This window comes from Mizuhopecten yessoensis, unplaced genomic scaffold, assembly GCF_002113885.1.
Source record: "Mizuhopecten yessoensis strain PY_sf001 unplaced genomic scaffold, ASM211388v2 scaffold7281, whole genome shotgun sequence".
Lineage (NCBI taxonomy): Eukaryota > Metazoa > Mollusca > Bivalvia > Pectinida > Pectinidae > Mizuhopecten > Mizuhopecten yessoensis.
The window spans coordinates 50,839-73,008 of NW_018406969.1; the positions used below are offsets into that span (position 1 = coordinate 50,839).

At 35.4% G+C, this 22,170-nt stretch overlaps 1 protein-coding gene across 1 annotated transcript; it reads left to right on the forward strand.

Annotated features, from left to right (window-relative positions):
* The first annotated feature begins 1,934 nt into the window (after nucleotides 1-1,934).
* LOC110453338 (homeobox protein PKNOX2-like) lies at nucleotides 1,935-20,997 on the forward strand. The gene is made up of 10 exons (XM_021502251.1): nucleotides 1,935-2,240; nucleotides 6,287-6,404; nucleotides 7,130-7,192; nucleotides 8,321-8,492; nucleotides 10,840-11,211; nucleotides 12,924-13,035; nucleotides 14,868-15,013; nucleotides 16,418-16,494; nucleotides 18,634-18,842; nucleotides 20,313-20,997. The coding sequence occupies exons 2-10, from the start codon at nucleotides 6,313-6,315 to the stop codon at nucleotides 20,501-20,503; spliced, it is 1,434 nt and encodes a 477-aa protein (XP_021357926.1). The 5' UTR covers nucleotides 1,935-2,240; nucleotides 6,287-6,312; the 3' UTR covers nucleotides 20,504-20,997.
* Nucleotides 20,998-22,170: the final 1,173 nt, after the last annotated feature.

Sequence of the window (22,170 nt, forward strand, 5' to 3'; positions counted from 1 at the left end):
TGACCCCCCAGGGAGCTGAGGGGCAGGGCCAAAAGTGGGCAATTTGGCTTTATTGCTACAAAAGACTTCTTCTGTAGAACTATGCACTGGATATCAATCATATTTAGTCGGAAGCATTCATGGGAGGCGGGGATTCAAAATTGTACAAATGGTGGGGCCGACACCCCGGGCTAAGGTGCGGGGCCAAAAAAAGTTTATTACTACGAAATGGTTGAATTCCCCACCGTATAACCATATATACAATTGCTGAGTATAAAGAGAAGAATGCACATATGCTTCCAGGATGGTCATGGGGTCTGGCCCCAGCCTTGGAGACAAAGTCTGGGTCATGACTTTGAAACAGTTGAGATCCCCACCCCAAAACTATATATACAATTGTTGGGCATAAAGAGACGAATGCAGTCATGATATTAGAATCGACCCCAGGGTCTGCCCCACCCTTGCAGACTTAACCCCTGGGTCATAAATTTGACACAATTGAGCTTCCCACCCCAAAACTATATATAAAAATGCTGGGCATAAAGAGACCAATGCAGTCATGATATTGGAACTGATCCTTGGGTCTGGCCACAACCCTAGGGACCTAGTTTCTGAGTCACGGCTTGGAAACAGTTGAGATCCCCACCCCATAACCATACATAAAATTGCTGAAATGGAAAATCCAATACAGATATGCTACAAGGATTGGCCTTGGAGTCTGGCCTATTCCCTTGGATCTCATTTGGAGAAAATTTTGCCATGATTGCTGAGATATCTAGGTGAGCGATACAGGCCCTCTGGGCCTTTTGTTTGTATGAAACATAACAAATTAACATGTGCAATATTTCATAACGACATAATACTGTATTAAATTTATTATCACATCACCTTTTTTTTTACACCCATCATATATTACTCTGCGGATCATATATTTTCGCGATCACATTATTGGCCAGCGATTATTTATTTATTCTTTTAAACAACATTTGAAATTTAATTAATGAAAATTGAAAAAGTTTTAAATATGAATTTGTGATTCTGGCACCAGACTGAATATTGTTAGAAATATATAATTATATTTGTCTTAGTAGATTTTTTAATGAAAGAATGGGGAGGGGGGGACCTCACACCACACCACCAACGACCGTGTCTTATAATTTGTACTTGAGTATAATTTATTTATTTCTAATTGGAAGTTTATAAATTACAAAAAAAAAATGCAAGAATTGTTTTATTTTTATTTTCAAAAAAATTCCAAGAGATTTACAAAGACAAAATTAATTTAAGAAGGCCCGCATATTCCATGGAACAAAGTTACAATTATTAACAGAGATGTATATATAGTCTATTTCAATTATTGTAATAAAAGTAATATATATACATCTCTGTTATTATGATATTTTTTAACAAAAATGTAAAATATACTGATATAAGCACGGAATTAGATTATTTGTTATCTAAGTCCGTGATATAAAGCATTTAATGTTATACTGGTTTTAAACAAATAGAAATTCTTTTTTAATATCACTGAAATATTATTTAAAACTTGTAATTTATTTTGTTTATTATTATTATTTTCCGGTAAATGAGTTTGTAATGAGCCTTACCGATTCTCTCGCTATATGACGCCCACAAGATTTGGCTTAAATTTCCCCAATTGAGGGCCTCAAAAAATAGGGCAGTCTCTGATCGATCATATTGTCATCGTTTGTCATAAATCAATGGGGCTGGTACCCTCCTCGGCGAGTATACGGTCCACTCGGCAAGGGATTAACATCAAATCACATAATTTCCCTTCGTTTTTTTCATAATACCTGAATAAAAAATCAAATTCGCCACCTCCCAGTGTTTTATTAAAGCTCAGCAGCACGTTTCCAGACCCTATTCGCCCCCACACCGTCGGCAGAAAGAAACGTCTATCTCCCGTCTTGTCAGGTGATCGGTGAACTGTCAGAGTTCAGGGGCAGGACACAACGATGGGTCTCCCGCCAGAAATTATCGACACTTTTCGTCCGAATGTGAAGCATTTAGTAATGATTAACAACAATTAAGCAATCTGTTATCATCATATGATTTGCATAAACAATTTGCATGCAAAAAATGGAACACTTGCGGCTTAAAAAGTGCATAAAATATCGTATAACGAGCTCGCACCTTGCAATCTGTAGGCTAGATGACGTCAGCACTCACGTGACTGGGTGGGCAGTATTCCTAATTGATGCCCGCCATTTTGACGAAGAGTGACACTGTCTGCAAGCAAGGTAAGCTGTCAATAACGTGTCTACACGGTTTGACGGGGAAACAAATATGCCACAATGTGTGTATTCGAAACTTAGATTTACTCCCCAATACGATAATGACAGGATGTGTGAAATACTGTGTTGGTTTAATATGACATTTTCGAAACTAATTTATGACTCGATTCGTGGTGAAATTTTTCATGTTGAATTAGACTTCCGTTTGTAAATTGATGGGCTTAGAATCCGACGGGGCGATCCTGCTAGATATTGGCACATCCCCAAATGCGACTTGTTGTTATGGTACGAGATTGATGCCTTCAATGCGTGGTGTAATGGTTTCATGACGCCCCAAAACAATGAATTTACCACACATTGTAGGTTTATATCGCAGCAGTGTATATTTATGCTCTTTGAATACGTAGATCGGTGTTCTGCATAGTTTAGGTCGCGGGGTGCTGGGGTTGACCTAGTAAACTACTTTCCATGGAGGAACATGTTTGTTTTGATGCTAAAATTACTGTAAAACTGCGACCAATAATATCAATATATTTATAACACGATCTAGACTCACACATATTTAATTTGCGATCTTGTCGATTTTATAGAGTTTGAAGCATCCTTTATATCTATAATTAGTTGGTTAAAATTAAAAATAATAATTTCATTTTTTGTTTTTGTCACTCATATAAGAAAATGATATTGCTTGAGTGACAGACTGTTATAGCATGTAACCGTTATGCTTATAAAATGCATTATTTGTATTTATAATGCTTTTATTATGTGTCTCAAATTCTCAATAAGGTTGAATATTGAGTGACCAATCTACAATTTATTTTTATTTGTCCTTTTCTACTGTATTGTTAAAAACAATGGGTCCCTTCCGATCATGTTAAATTTAAGTATTACCGGAAATTCTATGATTACTGATATTAGCTCATATCTATATCTATATTTGCTATTTCAAATATCTTATTTATATCTATTATACTCCTTAATAGATTGTGGCCATATTATTTTGGCAATGTTGGCATAGTTATACATCTTCTGTCTCTTTACGTACATAAAATATGCTGCATGAGCTTTATATGTTTTTAAGTGTTGGGAATCGGTTGAAATGTTATGATCGATCATTGGTTACCATTTAAACCAGCCGATGATCGATTGATAATCGTTTTATAGAAATAAAATGAAATCCTCGACGCTGTTGATGCGTCGATCATTCAATTAGGCAAATAAAAAAGCGATACCATGTAATTATAATTGAAGAAATACCTCTCTTCAAACACTGAATCTGTAATATATAGTCCTAACTAGCAGCCATGAGCTAAAAGTAAGTCATGCAGTGATGATGCCAACAATTTTACATAGTAGCTGGGGAAAATGTCTACTGAAAACTCCATAATATTTTGTACTCGATTAATCAGTTTGTTAGCCTAACTAACCGATGCTCGACTTGGTAGATTAATCGGAACACCACTAATGATTGCGAGACCTTGAATGCTTCTATTTAGTGCTATTAGATTATGTGATCTGTTATATATATATATATATATACAATATACCCATGTTATATTGATACACAGTATGTACATGTTCCCAATTTAAATACATGTAAATGATCATAAATCTCAATTAATTTTCAAATTGTCATCATTTAAGATTTCAGATTTCAGATTTCAGATTTTGTTTCTAACACTTATGTTTATTTTAATTTTTCATAAATGTAAAATTTCCGATTGTTTTACAGCATTTTTTTTTTAAAGAATACTTATATTTAATGTCTTTTGTTATCAACCTTATGTAATGATACAATCTTCTTTTAAAAGCGACTTTGTTCCGTTTCCTTAAAAAATGAAAATCACCTGAAAATAGCTCAAAAGACTGATGTCAGATAGGTCAATAGAGCTACTATAGGTCTTTACAGCTATATAGCTCAATCGGCAGAGTGAACTGGACCTGATTATTACTTTCATTTAAAGCACAACACAAAATATAATTTCTTGTACACTTGCAATTGTATCATATTACTGTGGTATAATGACAAATCTATACTACTAGCACTAGCAGTGATAAATCTACATACGAGTCCGGAGTCCTATGCTCGTAGAATTTTGATGGGACTCGTATAATTTCTAAAAATACTGAAATTGTCATTGTGGGACCCATTGTTTTTAGCAATTCAGTTGAAAAGAAACCATGAAAATAAATTGTAGATTGATCACGGTTCTAGAAATAATTTGACACTTTAAACAGTCTTAAATTGGACCAAGTTTGCAAACAAAATTACTTATAAATCAATTTACTAAAACTTCAATACATTATTAAGTTAGATTTCATTTAAATTTTCATTTCACAGCATATGATATCATATGAGTCTTTTAAAAAATTGCACATAAGTTTATACATGTATATATATTATTAAGTTTGTTTGGGGACTGACCCCCCGGGCTAAGGGGTGGGGCCAAAAAAAGTGTATTACTTGGAAATGGTAGAGATCCCCACCATATAACCATGGTATACAATTGCTGAGTATAAAGAGAAGAATGCACATTTGCTTCCAGGATGGCTATAGGGTCTGGCCCCACCCTTGGAGACATAGTCCCTGGGCCATAACTTTAAAACTGTTGAGGTCCCCACCCCAAAACTATATATATAAATGCTGGGCATAAAAAGAGGAATGCAGTCATGAGATCAGAATAGACCCTGGGGTCTGACCGAACCCCTAGGGACCTAGTTTGTTAGTCACAGCTTGGAAACAGTTGAGAGCCCCACCCTATAACGGTATATACAATTGCTGAGTATAAAGAGATAATTGCACATATGCTTCCAGGATGGCCTTGGGGACTGCCCCACCCTTGGAGACTTAACCCCTGGGTCATAACTTCGAAATGGTTAAGATCCCCACCCCAAAACTTTATATACAATTGTTGGGCATAAAAAGACGAATGCAGTCATGATATTAGAATTGACCCCAGGGGCTGCCCCACCCCAAAACTATATATACAAATGCTGGGCAAAAAGAGACAAATGCAGTCACGATATTAGAATTGATCCTGGGGTCTGGCCACAACCCTAGGGACCTAGTTTCTGAGTCAAAGATTGGAAACAGTTGAGATCCCCACCCCATAACCATACATAATATTGTTGGGCATGAAGAATCTAATACAGATATGCTACAAGGATTGGCCTTGGGGTCTGGCATATTCCCTTGATCTCATTCGGAGAATATTTTGCCATGATTGCTTTGTTATCCAGGGCCTCTTGTTATAATTGCGATTCCAGAGGACATGAATTTCAGGGATGCTGTACATGTTCCATTCAACTAGCCCAACATCTGGATTTAGTCTAGCTTGTTGCTTTTAGGCTAGGTTAGTAAAAATTTCCCATATTTACTATAAAAATATGTTGAGCTGGGTAGAACCAGGGTTTTTGCCAGGTGTTTATACTGTATATAGGGTCTGGTACAGGGACCCATTCCCAGTTGAAAAATGATCCTATATTTTTAGTCTATTTTCCCAATTGGATTAAAAAGCATGTTATTATACAAGTTTCCAGTCATTGTATGTGCAAGGTTCAAAGTATTACCGTTCATGAAGGAGCATTCATCAAAATACATTAAATAACGAAAATTTGAAACTGAATAAACAAAAAACACTCAAATTGATGTGTTTATTCATTGCTGTTTTTCCAAGCATATGCATGTATATTTAATATCGGAACATCAATGATATTTCCTAATATTTGCCAAATGCTGATGATATTTTTCCAATTCCTGCTCAGGGGCCCTTTCACAATATAGCTGGCAAAAACCGTGAGAACTTTTCAAAATCAAACTGCACGCTAGTAATCTTATTATTTTAATATGACATTATTCCCTAGTTTCAGCAGTTCGCTGTTTGCATATTTTGCACCTATAATGCAAGCATGATTAAAAAGACTTTTTAATTTATGCATTGTGATACATTTCTTAAACAGATTGATAGCACATACAGAGTTTGATGTTAATGGAAACACTACAAGCACATAGGGAGAAAAACAACATTCTTATGTCAGTTGGTTGTTTACAGAGAGTGGGATGCCTGTATGAAGAGCCATGTCTGTTGTACAGCCCGGACTGGTGCCGGCCTTCACCGACGTTCAGGTTCTTGGTACGATTGTATCTTCCGCTCCCTCAGATGTCAACACGTAAGTATATTGGTCCATGGTCAGGCCAAATATAAAAAACTTGTGTTTCTGCTTACCCTACATACCCTACATTTGTGTGTTTACCCTAAAAAATTTATTGGCATTTAGTGAGCATATATGCCCTGTTAAAGTCAGGACTCTGCTCTATAGAAGCATATATATATTACAAATGTAGTAAAAAAATAAATTAAAAAAATTGCGAATATCTAGGGCTGTCATTGATAGATTTGATATCGATATAACCTGTACATGTAATATTGATAAAAACTTGTTTGATATCAATACAATTTTAGCATATCAGCACATGATCATAATACATGTATTTCAATTTAAACAATAGTTGTATGAACAAATCCATGTACTTAAATTTAGATTGTTGAAATTGAAAATGGAAATGATTGCATTTCATTCAGATATATACACAATTAATTAGAATTAACATTAAACCATAGACACTAATTACGGCTCAAAGATGGCTGGTCAATATATATCAATATTGAATCTATCAATTTTTACATGTACTGAGGCTAGGCGTTTCTTTAAAAAAAAGTATATCTCGGGCTGAAATTAAAATTAAATCAACATATTATCTACAGTATGTTTTAATTGCCGTAAGTTGTAAAACTTGAGCAAATAAAGAAATGAACATACCTGGTATACCTTTGTCGTGAAATGCAGTTTTATTCTAATAATTATAAATTTAGATGTTCTTTTTTTCTCAACAGACCCACTGTTTTAACAAAAGAGGGGGATCTCAACTCTGAAGAGGAGAAGAGAGCAATTTATGGGTAGGTGACTTTGTACATGCTGAAACTATTCCATATACAGTCCATCATCAATAATGTGTATCGGGAAATGTTTGCCACATGTACGGGTGTACAGTTAACTTCAGCCTATTTGTGCTGATATCATGTTTATAATCAGTCACAATACAATTTTGTTATATTTACATCAAAATTTGAGAAGTATTGCAAAGCAAATTGCTTATTCTGTACATTGAGAGTACACATCCATATGGTGCCAAAAATATTATATATATATCTCTTTGCCTGCTGCTGCCATCAGTGCATTCTGCCCCACATGAACAATTCCTCAGCCTGCTGCAAGGGGCAATTTCTGCCACTTTCCCAGGGCCTGTAATTATACCCTTGAGAGTATGTTTTTGACCTCCAAAAATGCACTTTGACTCATTTAAGGATGAACCTATTTGACTTATGATTTGAGTCTCCAAAATTAAGGGAAAGTATTATTTGACTTGTAATATTGCTAAATATTAAAAGTCAACTGAAAGCCCAGCTTTTCTTCAGTCTCCTGCTGGTAGCAGCTCCTGTCTCACTAAAGGAATTTAACTACAAGTACTTCTGTTTTATGGAAAAAAAAGATACTCACTACACATAGTTCCTGTGGTTTAAATTGTTTGCAGTATATGTAGAACCAGATATTTTACCCAGGTAACAAAAAGGTACATGTACCTGCATTTTTATGGCAGTCATGCAGTTTTTGTGGCATCTTAAAGGACTAGTAACTAATTGAAAAAGATGTACACTGTACTTCCTTTTCTTTATCACCTTGGTAAAAACTCATTCACCCCTGAAGACACATTTGAACCCTTCCATTCCAAAGGTTTGAATGTTCATTATGAAACTTCAGGGGTAAATGAGTTAAATATGAAATTAAAAGGTTTGTCTTATGCCCTTTCTAAAAAAAATATGTATGTTGACAAAAGCAGCTATTTATTTCTTGGTCTCCTCTATTGATATCAAGACCATTGTAGTACCATTTAAATCCAGTTTATGTTACAGATTATATGTACAGATTTCCATATTATTCAGATTTTGTTTATTGATTCAACTTTTGAATTAAGTCAAGAAAATCTCTATATTTTTATACTCTTTCTTGTTGACATGTTCCTGTAGACATCCGTTGTTCCCTTTGATGGCCTTGCTGTTTGAGAAATGTGAGCAAGCGTCGCAGACATCTGACTGTCCTAGTTCAGACAGCTTCGATGTCGATATTCAAGCCTTTGTGCACCATCAGGAAAAGGATCGCAAACCCTTCTTCAGCGAAGATCCTGAATTGGACGCTCTGGTTAGTATCTGATGTCGGACCTTAAAAAAGATGTTCAATTATGATGTTTTATGTATTCTGTGTTTCAGAAATGGTTTTTGATGTGTACTATTTCTCATATAATATGACATGTATTTTGAACATATTTGATATGTTTCAGCCATATAAGATAGTGATGGGCTGATGATAGATTATAATCAAAAATTGATCAGTTTGCCCTTTCCAATTCCGATTATCGATTACAAATTCCATAATCGATATAATCAGTTCATCATTGAAATCGAAGTGTTCAATGTCTCCCATGTAAAGTATGCTTTGAAAGTGATATATCCTTATGATATATATGATTGATAAAAAATGCACAATAGTTGCTTGATATTCATTCATTAGAAAAGAGCAAAATCTAATATATAGTTAACAACTCTGTCTATTGATGTAACAGTAGTGTATAGTGAACACCTCTGTCTATTGATGTAACAGTAGTGGATAGTGAACAACTCTGTCTATTGATGAAACAGTAGTGTATAGTGAACAACTCTGGCTATTGATGTAACAGTAGTGTATAGTGAACACCTCTGTCTATTGATGTAACAGTAGTTTATAGTGAACATCTCTGTCTATTGATGTAACAGTAGTGGATAGTGAACAACTCTGTCTATTGATTTAACAGTAGTGTATAGTGAACAACTCAGTCTATTGATGTAACAGTAGTGTATATTGAACAACTCTGTCTATTGATGTAAAAGCAGTGTATAGTGAACAACTCTGTCTATTTATGTAACAGTAGCGTATAGTGAACAACTCTGTCTATTGGTGTAACAGTAGTGTATAGTGAACAACTCAGTCTATTGATGTAACAGTAGTGTATAGGGAACAACTCTGTCTATTGATGTAACTGTAGTGTATAGTGAACAACTCTGTCCATTGATGTAACAGTAGTGTATAGTGAACACCTCTGTCTATTGATGTAACAGTAGTGGATAGTGAACAACTCTGTCTATTGATTTAACAGTAGTGTATAGTGAACAACTCTGACTATTGATGTAACAGTAGTGTATAGTTAACAACTCTGTCTATTGATGTAACGGTAGTGTATAGTGAACAACTCTGTCCATTGATGTAACAGTAGTGTATAGTGAACACCTCTGTCTATTGATGTAACAGTAGTTTATAGTGAACAACTCTGTCTATTGATGTAACGGTAGTGTATAGTGAACAACTCTGTCCATTGATGTAACAGTAGTGTATAGTGAACATCTCTGTCTATTGATGTAACAGTAGTGTTCTCACTTTATTTGAGTATTCAGTCCCATAAAATTGTAAACCGATTATGCAATCGATCATCGATCGGTTTACTACTTCCGATTACAAACTGATTATCGATTATGATTTTAAAATGATTGCCTATCACTAATATTAGATTATGGTAAACCTCCAGTCAGATCGAACAAAATTAAATAAATATTGTCAATTCTGTTTGAATTACACAAAATTATAGCCACTAAAATAAAGAGTAGTTTGAACTCTCCTAGTCGATATCGTCAAAATCACAGCAAACAGTCAAGTCGTTGATACGGAACAATGGCGACCTATTGCTATATATATGTATTTGCAAATCTGGAGATGAATAATGGTATATATAATATATATATTTCTCATATTTCCTTTCATATTAATAATCTATTATTAAGGTCAATCGCAAAGCAGAGGCAAGTATGTATGCCACAAAGCAGTAGATGTTTTCTTGACGAAAGTTCAATAGAAATGCATCAGAACGCGGAGGGTGGACGAAACTGCAATTACGGTTCAATAGCTCAATTGACCACCAGCTGGTACATTTTATTCACCCACTAACCAGTGGACAATTCAATAATGAAACCAAAATTGATCTTGCCTCCATCGCTTGGGATGTCTGTTTTTATCTCTCCTACCTGTTGATTCTTTCTTCTTCACATTGTCTCCGTAGGCACCAGACTTTTTTAAATTAAATTTTCCAGTTAATTAGTATAAAATGTCTCCCAACCTTTCATCTGTCACATAACATAAAGCTGTAATTGTTTACTTTGTGGATTTTTATTTTTTTTAAATTATATTTTCCAAAATTTTATGACATAAACATTATATATATATACATGCAATGTACATTGGCGTCTAGAATCGCTTTTAAATAATGTACATTTATATGTCAAAATATTCTATCAAGTATCAGTATTCGTTATACATATATATTAACAAATTAGTATATATTCACAGTTTTGATATAATAATAAACTTCCAGATATTCTTGTCCGTACTCTATTCAGACCAGACATGTTATTTGACTTGTATATATATATGTATCAGACATGTTATTTGTCGTGTGTTTCAGATGGTGAAGGCGATACAGGTATTAAGGATACATCTGCTAGAACTGGAGAAAGTGACTGAATTGTGTAAAGACTTCTGTAATCGATACATTGCGTGCTTAAAAGGCAAACTTCAAAGTGAACAGTTGCTGCGCATAGACTCGGATTTTGACGATCCTCCACCCGAGGAGTTGTCTCCCCTTGGCCAAGGTCAGATGCCTATGCAACAGGTCCTGCCTTCCGGGGTCGTAAATTCTGCAAATAATTTGACAATGTTACAACCTGGCATGGCACAACCTGCCATGGCGACCTTGAATCAAGGTCAAATAGTGTCTGGTGGGACAGTTTATCAGATGGTACAAACACCGCAAGGACTTGTAGCCCAGCCTATACAGGTACGTAAGGCCAAGAAAACAAACACATGTTTCCTGTTAGATGTCTAAAAACATTCGGGTAGGTATTAAATTCTTATCTTTCAGTTATAAGGTTTTTATAGGAGAGTGATCTTGACTTTAACAATGATTCCTTGAAAATTACAAGAAAGGGCAGGAACAAAAAGATAGGGGTAGGTAGGGTAACGGGGAAAAAAACCAATACTTTTTCTTTCCCTAATAGGCATGAAAGCAATTTTATCAATGCACATGTCCTTTGAAGCTTATTTCTTGGTGATAACTTACTTACGATGTTACGATGATGAAAATAAGTATTATTTACCCATCCTGAAAAATACTTTTTTGCCTAATAGGGATGAAAGGAATTTTATCAGTTCATGCACATGTCCTTTGAAGCTTATTTCTCTGTGATAACTTACTTACAATAATGAACATCAGTATTATATACCCATCCTGAAGAATACGATTAAAGATATGACAATGTCGAGGATATATAGTGTGAGAGTTACAAATAAGATTGGTCACTATGACGCGAGAAGTCAGTTAAAATTTTTGAACTTCATAGCAACAGTAAGGCAACTAGTATTATCAACAAACACCAATCAATCTTGTTGACCTTGATAGTAGTCAGTAGGGGTCTTTATGTGGGAGGAACACAATACATCTCCATGGCCAGCACACATGCAGGCATACACTCATAGGGAGATATTAGCCAGGTGGCATAGGACTAGTAGTTGGCGCCTGATAAAGCAGCTGCTGCAAATTCCTCAAAAATTGTATATGCTAATTGTATCGATTGTATATCTATGTACTGTGAAGCGCTTTGAGTGGCTTATGTTAGCTAGATAGGGCGCTATATCAAATGTTGTATATTATTATTATGGGAAACAGAGTACCCAGAGAAACCCACATTGGGCAGGTGACCATATATATATTTTTGCACCTTATTAGGGAATAAAACCCCAGTCTTCTTTGTGAAAGGGGAGTGCATTAGCAACAATGCCAGTCAATTCAATCACACCAGCAGTGAATCCTTCAGTTAGAAAGTTATTTTATTATTAAATTGTGATCTGCCAAAACTAAAGCTAAAAACTTGGACTTTATGCCCCATTCATTTCATGGTGGGCATATATGATGTTACCCATGACTGTCCTGTCCTCATTGATGCAGTGCCATCACTCTAGCGACTTCATTATCAAATTTAATGAAGCTTTATTCAAGGCTGAAAACCTCAAATGAGGTATTTAGGGTATTTTAGGGCTCCAAGGTTAAGGAAAATAATCTTGAGACCAACCAATAGAATACCTATCTCGATTGGGTTAGTACACATCACGGTTACAAGGTCAAGGTCATCGTTACTACTACATAACATAAATTTGTCAAACAATGATGCTGATTATTGTGAGAGCATGATTGGCATTCATGTCTTATGAACAAACCTTTTGTCATGTAGATTTCAGAATTTGAATGTTTTCTTTAATCATGTGGAATAAAAATGTCAAAACTCCACGAGAATGGGCCCAATTAAGATAGGTAATTAGTACTATTAGGAGAGTCAAAGTTACTCCCGATGTTTACTTGTGCTTGATTAAATTTCTTCACATCGACATTCAGAGCACTGGGCAGAAATTTCATTGAGTTGTTTGGCATGAGAATCTACTATAACTTGTGTTAGTTTAGACAACATCATGTCAATGTATAATTTTATTTTTTAGATTCATACAGCACCGGTACAACCCCAAATCACGGCCACACCAGTCATCCATGGCAGCACACCACTGTCACAGATAGGACTGGTCAGTTCACCGGTCACTCACGCCCAGACAGGTATATATATTGTGAGTTAGGACTAGTCAGTTCACCTGTCACTCAGGCTCAGACAGATATCTATATTGTGAGTTATAATTAGGACTGGTCAGTTCACCGGTCAATCAGGCTTAGATAGGTACCTATATTGTTAGTTAGGACTAGTCAGTTCACCTGTCACTCAGGCTCTGACAGATATCTATATTGTGAGTTAGGACTGGTCTGGTCAGTTCACTGGTCACTCGGGCCCAGATAGGTATCTTCATTGTGCATTAGGACTGGTCAGTTCACAAATCATTCAGGCCAAGACAGGTATCTATATTGTGAGCAAGGACTGGTCAGTTTACAGGTCACTCAGGCTCAGACAAATATCTATATTGTGAGTTAAGACTGGTAAGTTTGGTGGTCACTCGGGCCCATATAGGTATCTTCATTGTGAGTTAGGACTGGTCAGTTCACCAATCATTCAGGCCCAGACAGGTATCAATATTGTGAGCAAGGACTGGTCAGTTTACAGGTCACTCAGGCTCAGACAAATATCTATATTGTGAGTTAAGACTGGTAAGTTTGGTGGTCACTCAGGCCCAGATAGGTATCTTCATTGTGAGATGGGACTGGTCAGTTCACCAATCATTCAGGCCCAGACAGGTACCTATATTTTTAGTTAGGACTGGTCAGTTAACCGGTCGTGAAGGCCAAGACAGGTATATATTGTGAGTTAGGAATGGTCAGTTAACCGGTCACTCAGTCCTAGACTAATATCTACATTGAGAGTTAGGACTGGTCAGTTCACCGGTCACTCAGGTCCAGACCAGTACCTACATTGTGAGTTAGGACTGGTCAGTTCACCAGTCACTCAGGTCCAGACCAGTACCTACATTGTGAGTTAGGACTGGTTAGTTCACCGGTCACTTAGGCCCTTACAAGTATCTTCATTGGGAGTTATGACTGGTCAGTTCACCGGTCACTCAGGCCCAGACAAGTATCTACATTGTGAGTTAGGACATGTCAGTTGAATGGTCGCTCAGGCCAAGACTGGTATCTAATTAGGACTGGTCAGTTCACTGGTCACCGGTCCCAGACAAGTATCTACATAGTGAGTTAGGACTGGTCAGTTCACCGGTCACTGATCAGGCCCATACCAGTATCTACCTTGTGAGTTTGGACTGGTCAGTGCAATTGTCGCTTGGGCCAAGACTGGTATCTATATTATGAGTTATGACTGGTCAGTTCACCGGGGGCTTGGGCCGAGATAGGTATCTATATTGTGAGTAAGGATAGGTCAGTTTGGTGGTCACTTAGGCCTGTACTTGCATGTTTATGAGTTATGGACTGGTCAGTTAGGTATTCACTGCAGAAAACCCACCTGATTGGGTAAGTGACCCATTTTATTTTCACATCTGATCAGGGCATCAAACCCTGGTTGTCTTGATGATGAATATGTGATTGCAGTATCCAGTGCTATTCTCTACTCCACCAATTGTGTGCATGTATTAGACATTTTTCACATAACTGACCTATTTTACCATGTGCTCCTAATGCCCTTCTGATTTTCGAAAAAGTGATGATAGAAAAATAATGGAGAGAAAGAGATCAAGAAATATTTTGGAAATATGCATACATATGTATAGTTTGATATATATATGCTTTTAGTCAGCAGTTAAGTTTTACCCTTTAATTATTGCTAAAAAAGTGTTGTAATTCATCACTGATAATTACATTTATATAGATGAATAATCTTGAAATCGTAGATTATATACTGTATATGTATAGGATGTGTTGAAGTTTACCGCCATGTACATATATACATAAAATCACGGAACACCTTATGATAAAGTTATTCTTTATTACAGTTTCTTCACAGGCTTCGTCAATGCAGGCAACATTACTAAGTGATTCTGATGGGGATGATATTCTGGGAAAAAAGAAAAATAAACGTGGAGTTTTACCAAAATCCGCTACACAGATCATGAAATCCTGGCTTTTTCAACACATAGTGGTAAGCTAAGGGCTGTTCCAGATAATTATGAGAGAGTGCAGGAAAATATGGAAAATAAAAGAGATCCTGCGATCGAAAATAAATAAATGTTTATCAATTGTACAGTGGGACGGACCCAGGACATAAACAATTTGGGCGGTAATCAGGGATTAATTTAGGTTTCAGAGGAAACTACCCTTTTTCAGATTTGGGGGAAATTAAAATTTTGATACAAGGCTCTAGCGTCATGAAGATACAAGATAAACGTTTTGTCGGACATATCTGTGTGCATTATATTTCAATTGGTAAACAATTTTAAGCTTAAAATTGTAGAATTTTTGTTTAAATTATGTGAAGAAAATGTATATGCAGTATTATCCATTATAATTGTTGAACTTTAAAGAAAACATATAGGGGAAATATTTTGAAGAAAAACTGCTATTTTCTTGCTGAAATAGGGGAATTTTGAAGCACATAGGGGGAATTTCAAAGCACAAGGGATTTTTTTCTGTTGGGGGAAACTACCCATAAATGGTAGTGAATCAAGTCTAGATCATCTTCGCTAGCCAAGTGTTAAAGCGAACACTTGGCTAGCGAAGATGAGTCTAAATTGATCCCAGGTAATTATGTGGTACAAAAATGTTTTTAATATCGAAATCAGCAACACAAATCATGAAATTCTGACTTTTATAACACAGTGGTAATTAAAAGGGCTATTCCAGATATTTAGGGAAACATTTATTATTAATAAATATATGAATATTAAGGTCTAGAATAGACGATTTGTAAGGGTCCCCTTACCGCTGCCAAAAAATGAAACTATGCATTTGATACTTACTTTTTGGCATGACTATAACTTGGATACATTATTTTGTTAAAGAAAAGTGTACCTTGCAGGAAATTTATAATAATTATAATGAAGATGAAATAAACAAAATATAGTCAACAAACGTGTTCTGAGTGTAAAATATACTGCCGGGCCAGACCAGTAATCTGGCCCTGAACAAATTGTTATACCAATGCTTAAACCGATCGAGCTACCTGGACAACGGAAGTGTACGGTCCCAAATGTGCTATAGTTACATCGAAGCAGAAGTTAAGGGGAGATAACTGTAGATAGGACAACCACAGTGCGATAGGACGAGATCACTAACATCTGTATATATCGGTGATAAATCTACATTTATGCGAGTCCCGAGTCCTGTACTCAAAGAATTTTGATGGGACTCACAGAATTTCTGGAAATAGTTAAATCTAACATTGTGGGACGATACATTTATATAGTTGGATCCAAGAAAGAATAATTGTGGATGGAAATTATGTGGCAGATAATTGTGCCGAAGAACATAACAACAATCTTCAAACAAATTTTAATGGCTATTGGCATATTGATTGTGAAAATCATTCTTGTACATTGTTTTACAGCATCCGTACCCAACAGAAGATGAGAAAAGACAGATAGCTGCCCAGACAAACCTGACCCTGCTACAAGTTAATAACTGGTAAAGTTACAGCATACTTGTTCTCCTTCCAGATATTGTTTCCATGTTTTACAGCCAAATACAGGCTGCTTACTTTAGCAAAAAATATGGAATATCATCCCAATTTCAATAAAAAATAGTGCTATATATCTTAATGATTCATAAAATAACAGGCTGTTGTAAAATTTAGATAGAAAAAACTCTGCCTTCATGGAGTAATATTTATCATCCCCTCGCAATGAAAGTTCAGGGGATATAGGATTCCGCCCGTATGTATGTTACACTCTTTGTCATCACTCTAGTGACTTAATTCCTCGATGAAACTTCATGCAAGTGTTTAGTATGACAAAACCTTGAAAAAGTTTGCCTGTCAGGTTTCTACGCTGAAGGTCAAGGTCACTGTTACTATTTTTAGAAAAACTTTGTCATCGCTCTAGCGACTTCATTTCCTCTTACATATGTCACAATGTGTGAATGCGAGGGGATTTGTATCACTTGTGATGCCTTGTTTTAGTAGCAATGCCTGAATGGTCATTTAGGCACTTCTGGCTAGCCTGCTGTCAGTTGTAATTCCGTCTTTGCGTATTGCAGTTATCTTCTCTTGTGAGCAGGTATTGATTGTTACGTCATTGGTTTGTGTGAGAAAATTATGTCGATTTCTCAAAAATTGATGACTTTCCTCTCACAAACCAATGATGTAACAATCAATACCTTCTCACAAGAGAAGATAACTCTGCAATACGCAAAGACGGAATTGGATGTTGTCAAACTTGTAACTTTTCAACATGCACATGGTGACTCTTCAATGTGACCCAGGAGTGGTTCATTATCAGTGGATAAATCATGGCATGGTCTTTGTCTTTGCAAAATCTTTTAACAGGATTAGACACTATCATAAAGTATTTTGCTTGGCAGTCCACATGACTCTAGTTGAATTTTATTGTTTGCTAGTCCTTTGTCAATGTAACTAGTCCAAGATTTCCTGAAAGAAATATCTTCAGTACAAAAAAAAAACATTGTAGGGGAACCTTGGGAAAATACTGCCACAAAGATATAAAGTTTTAGGGAAACTGTTTATGTATTATATATTGTATATATCCATTATGTATGTTAACTAGTTTTCCAATATAATGTAATTTTTTTATATTTTATCTAACAAATGATATTGAGTGATAACATTAAATGTTTTTTTTCACAAGTCCAAAATACCAGTTAGATGTAAGGTATTCATTAGTCCTTGCAGAAATCTACTTGTCTCAGACTAGAGGATAAGTGGTACTGCCAAACCTGTTAAACTTTGATGATCACAAATCTCCTCGTATACAGTTGTTTGTATAATATAAACTTATCAAATGATATTGAGTGATAATATATATTTTCATATAAGTCCAATTTAATGGACCAGTTAGATACGGTATTCAATAGTCTTCGCTGAAATCTACTCGTCTGAGTCAAGAGGATTAGTGTTAGTGTCGAACGGGTTAAACATTGATTAAAAATATCCCTGTATACATTTAGCTGTTCCTGTTATATTTACAATATTTAGAGGTGCTAGTAGTGATGGGCTGATGATCGATTATAATGGAAAACCTATAGGTTTGTCCTTTCCAATTCCGATTATCGATTACAAATTCCATCATCCATATAATTGGTTCTTAATTAAAATCAAAGTGTTAAATGTTTTCAATGTAAAAAATGTATTGAAAGTCATATATTCTTATGATTTTTACTATATGAATGATGAAACTGAATAAAAATTGCTTGAAATCCATTCATTATAAAGAACAAAACGTAATGTATAATGAACAACTTTGTCTTTTGATGTAACAATAGTGTTCTCGCTTTAGTTGGGTATTCAGGCTCATGAAATTATGAAATTATGCAATTGCTTGTCGATCAATTTTCTACTTCCAATTACGGGGCTGCGTTGGCCAAGTGGTTAAGTCCCATAAAATTGTAAACCGATTATGCAATCAATCATCGATTTGTTTACTACTTCTGATTCCAAACCGATGATCGATTATGATCTAAAACCGATTGCCCACCACTAGGTGTTATGCTAGTAGAGGATATCCAATTGAAGTGTAAAAACGTTCAATGTTGGGTCACGGATACCATAACTATACACGGTCTGTAACTAATATTGATTTTAATTTCTAGGTTCATAAATGCAAGAAGAAGAATTTTACAACCTATGTTAGATGCCAGTAATCCTGAACAGGGGAAAGCCAAAAAACCAAAGACCCAACATCGACCAGTCCAGCAACGATTCTGGCCCGACAGTATTGCAAACATCCAGCCGCAGTTCCCTGGTGGGTCATCCGAGGCCAAAGAAAGTTCAGAAAACCAAATTATCTTTAATGAATCATGTAAGTTTTGTATTGGCCGGATGTTTTGTTAACGTGAAGTCCAAGGGTGCTACATTTTAAGCATTTTTTCTGGTCTATTGCAATATGTATCAAAAATGTAACGGACCCTTTCATTGTAACTGCAGGACTGAAATTCAGTGATGTTTTTTGCTGAGTTTAACTGCTGAAGACAGGCCGTTGTTTCCCCTAGCTAAAAAGTACCTTATTTTACCAAAATGACCAAAAAGTGAGGAATAAAGTCCCGATTTCAATACAAATAATGGTGTATTTTCCCAATTACTGTGGTCAAAATGATATTGTAATAATAGTTGAGTCTTAATAATTCTGAGCATTTGTAAAGTGGGTCCGGAGAAAGACTTGAAACAAGGAAAATCCTGGATTTTGAGGGCAGTGGGCCATTTCATAAATTTTTAGTCAATATCAAAATTAAGAGGGGGTATTCTATGTACAATTAAAAGAACATTGGAACATGGAGGGGTCAATGTGACAATAACAACATATTTTCCAGAATTGTCCATGAAAAAATATGTTGTTATTGTCACAAAAATTGACTTCTACTTCAATTCAATCATTGTACGGCCAAAAAAAAGTATATAGTTACCGGTTTCCCTACAGACCCTAGATTTGTGTACCTACCTTAAAGTTTTTAGTTGTATTTAGTGGTTAGCAGTATTGAAGTCAGAACTCCTGCTGTAAAAACGCATAGTAAAAATATTTTCAAAAAGAAAATTGCCTACCTACCCATCCTAATTTTTTCAAGCAGAAACAGGAAGTACACATATATTTTATGGCCTAATCTACTTGTACCATACTACTTATATTTCGCTTTAATTTTTCCTTGCTTTAGTGATACCGAACTATTCAATTAAATTTGAGTTTCAATCTATATAATGACAATGCGTTGCAACTTTAAAATATTCTGCACAAGAGTCAATTTACACAGTGAACAGACAATAACATAAGGTTTAAAGAAATTACATCTCCTGAATATACCTTTTCCACAGCAATCGCTATATTAAAACAACATTATGTTACTTCTTGTCTAGATTGACAATGATGTTATTCAGCTTATGTGGAAGTTTTTAATGAGTGGTAAAACATTAAAACAGTTTTTTGATATAAATTGAAGGTATAGACGTAAAAAAGAAATCTGTTTTTTTACCCAACAGTTTACTTTTCTGGCTTAGTTTGAGGCAAACAGTCCATTTCCTTCGTCTCGTTAATACTTTTAACTCATTCACCCCTGAAATTTCATAATGAACTATTCTAACCTTTGAATTGGAAGAGTTCAAATGTGTCTTCAGGGGTGAATGTGGTCAATTTATAATTATAATGTTCATGAATAAAGTAAATTTATTTTTGTCCGCGCCATGGTGTGAGCCACCCATAAGATGTAATTTTGTAGAATGACTTGAATGAAAAATGCCTTAAAAAGCAAGTTTTCCTGATGTATTTTGTCTTTGTTTTCAGTATCAAGCGAAGGTGGGATATTAAGTTCTGAAAATATCGCCAACCTCCATGACAACGGTGAATCAGGTCAGAATGAACAGGACTCGCGATCCTCGCTTAAAATAGACAGTGACGCTGATGATGAAAATTCTGACGATAATCGAGAAGAAGATGACAAATTATTAGAAAGTGATTCGTCATCTCTTGGATAGTGCATCAAGGATCGTCATTGTGATAAGCTGTGATTCTATACGGAAGTTGAAAACTGGATTACGGACGGACAACATTGGGATTGTTGTCATTTTAGAAAGATTTTAGTTTTATGCATCTTTGACTCATTTCTCCCTACAAATTTTTTACTTCAGGTTATATTCATATTTAGGATGTTTTGTAGTTAATTTGGAATGGGACCTTTGGTCTGCTTTCATGGAAGAACTATAAAAATTTGGAAGGAAATTTTCAGGAGTAAATTAGAAATTTTAAGAATTATGCATAAATAAGAAATATTGTCAGTTGGGAATGGGGCTCATTATAAGCCCCAAAAAGTCCCCAGAAAAATTCCTGTCATAAAGACCAAGGTACATTACTTTATTACTTAAAACAACACTTCGCAACACTGTTTATCACTTTATTTTTGTGTGAAAGTTATATCACTAACCTTGCCTGTAAGTTTTCTTAGCAATTATTAAAAAAATTGAGAAATGGAGAGGAGGTTCTTTCAATATCGTCAGTAATTATCAAGTGAATTAGTATATATATATATATATATTGAAGATTAACAGTTTGGTCACCTCGCAAATTAACACCAAACTTAACCTCTGATGAAAATAATGATTTACAGTATTATCGTAGAAATTTAAATAGAATTCATCACATGTCAGGACTACTGTATTCGATTCAACAGAATTCAAATGTCATTGTGTTTGCCCGAGTAAATTTGGCCATTGATAATGCATGGCACCTAAATTTTTTCATTGCCAATTCTTTAGATTTTGATATTAGAGGAAAAACGTATTTTTCATCAATTTAAAAGCAAATAAAATTATACCAGGATGTTCTAGCAAATGAAAAAAATAATTCTCTTGTTTTGCTTGTGAGAAAATAATTGACATTGCTTCGCTCTTCTGTACTTGACTACAGCATCCATTGAACCATTTTATATAAGTTTTGCAATTGTTAAGTGATTTGAGCTTCTTAAAATATATTTTTGTTCTTTTGAAATCCACACTTATATTAAATCTTTATTTACTACTGCTGAATTCATGTGCTACAAAGTATATTTCTTTTGAAATTCACGTTTGGTACCTGACATTGGTTCTAGGGTAAATTTCAGGTTTGGTACCTGACATTGATTCTAGGGTTAATTTCAGGTTTGGTACCTGACATTGATTCTAGGGTAAATTTCACGTTTGGTACCTGACATTGGTTCTAGGGTAAATTTCAGGTTTGGTACCTGGGTAAATTTCAGGTTTCACAGAGTATATTTCTTACATGTACCATATTTGTCCTGCAATAAGCCCATGGACCTCACACATAAACTCTGACACAAAGATGGAATTGTTACAGGACAATGAAATAGCTCAAGTTAGTACATTTTGTATTTCTAATGAATGACATGGGCGGTATTCGTTTATCGCGATCCAAACGGTTGAACTGGTCGGACCAGAGTTGTTCATTTGTGAATAAGGCTGGACCTAGTAATCTGATGAGCCTTGACAAACAAAGCCTTGCAAGGCCTGCATAAACATTTGCAGGTCCGCCAGGATTTATACTTTAAATGATGTTACATTTAAAAACAGTCAAACCAGTTGAACTGGATACGCGAAAGGGGGCATTATGGGCTATTTCAGGATAAATACGGTACTGTTTATCAGGTTGT

Coding starts and splice junctions, on each gene's coding strand:
- LOC110453338 (XM_021502251.1), top strand. CDS start 6,313: ATGTCTGTTGTACAGCCCGGACTGGTGCCGGCCTTCACCGACGTTCAG. Junction 8,493..10,839: donor ATCCTGAATTGGACGCTCTG/GTTAGTATCTGA, acceptor CGTGTGTTTCAG/ATGGTGAAGGCGATACAGGT. Junction 18,843..20,312: donor AATTATCTTTAATGAATCAT/GTAAGTTTTGTA, acceptor CTTTGTTTTCAG/TATCAAGCGAAGGTGGGATA.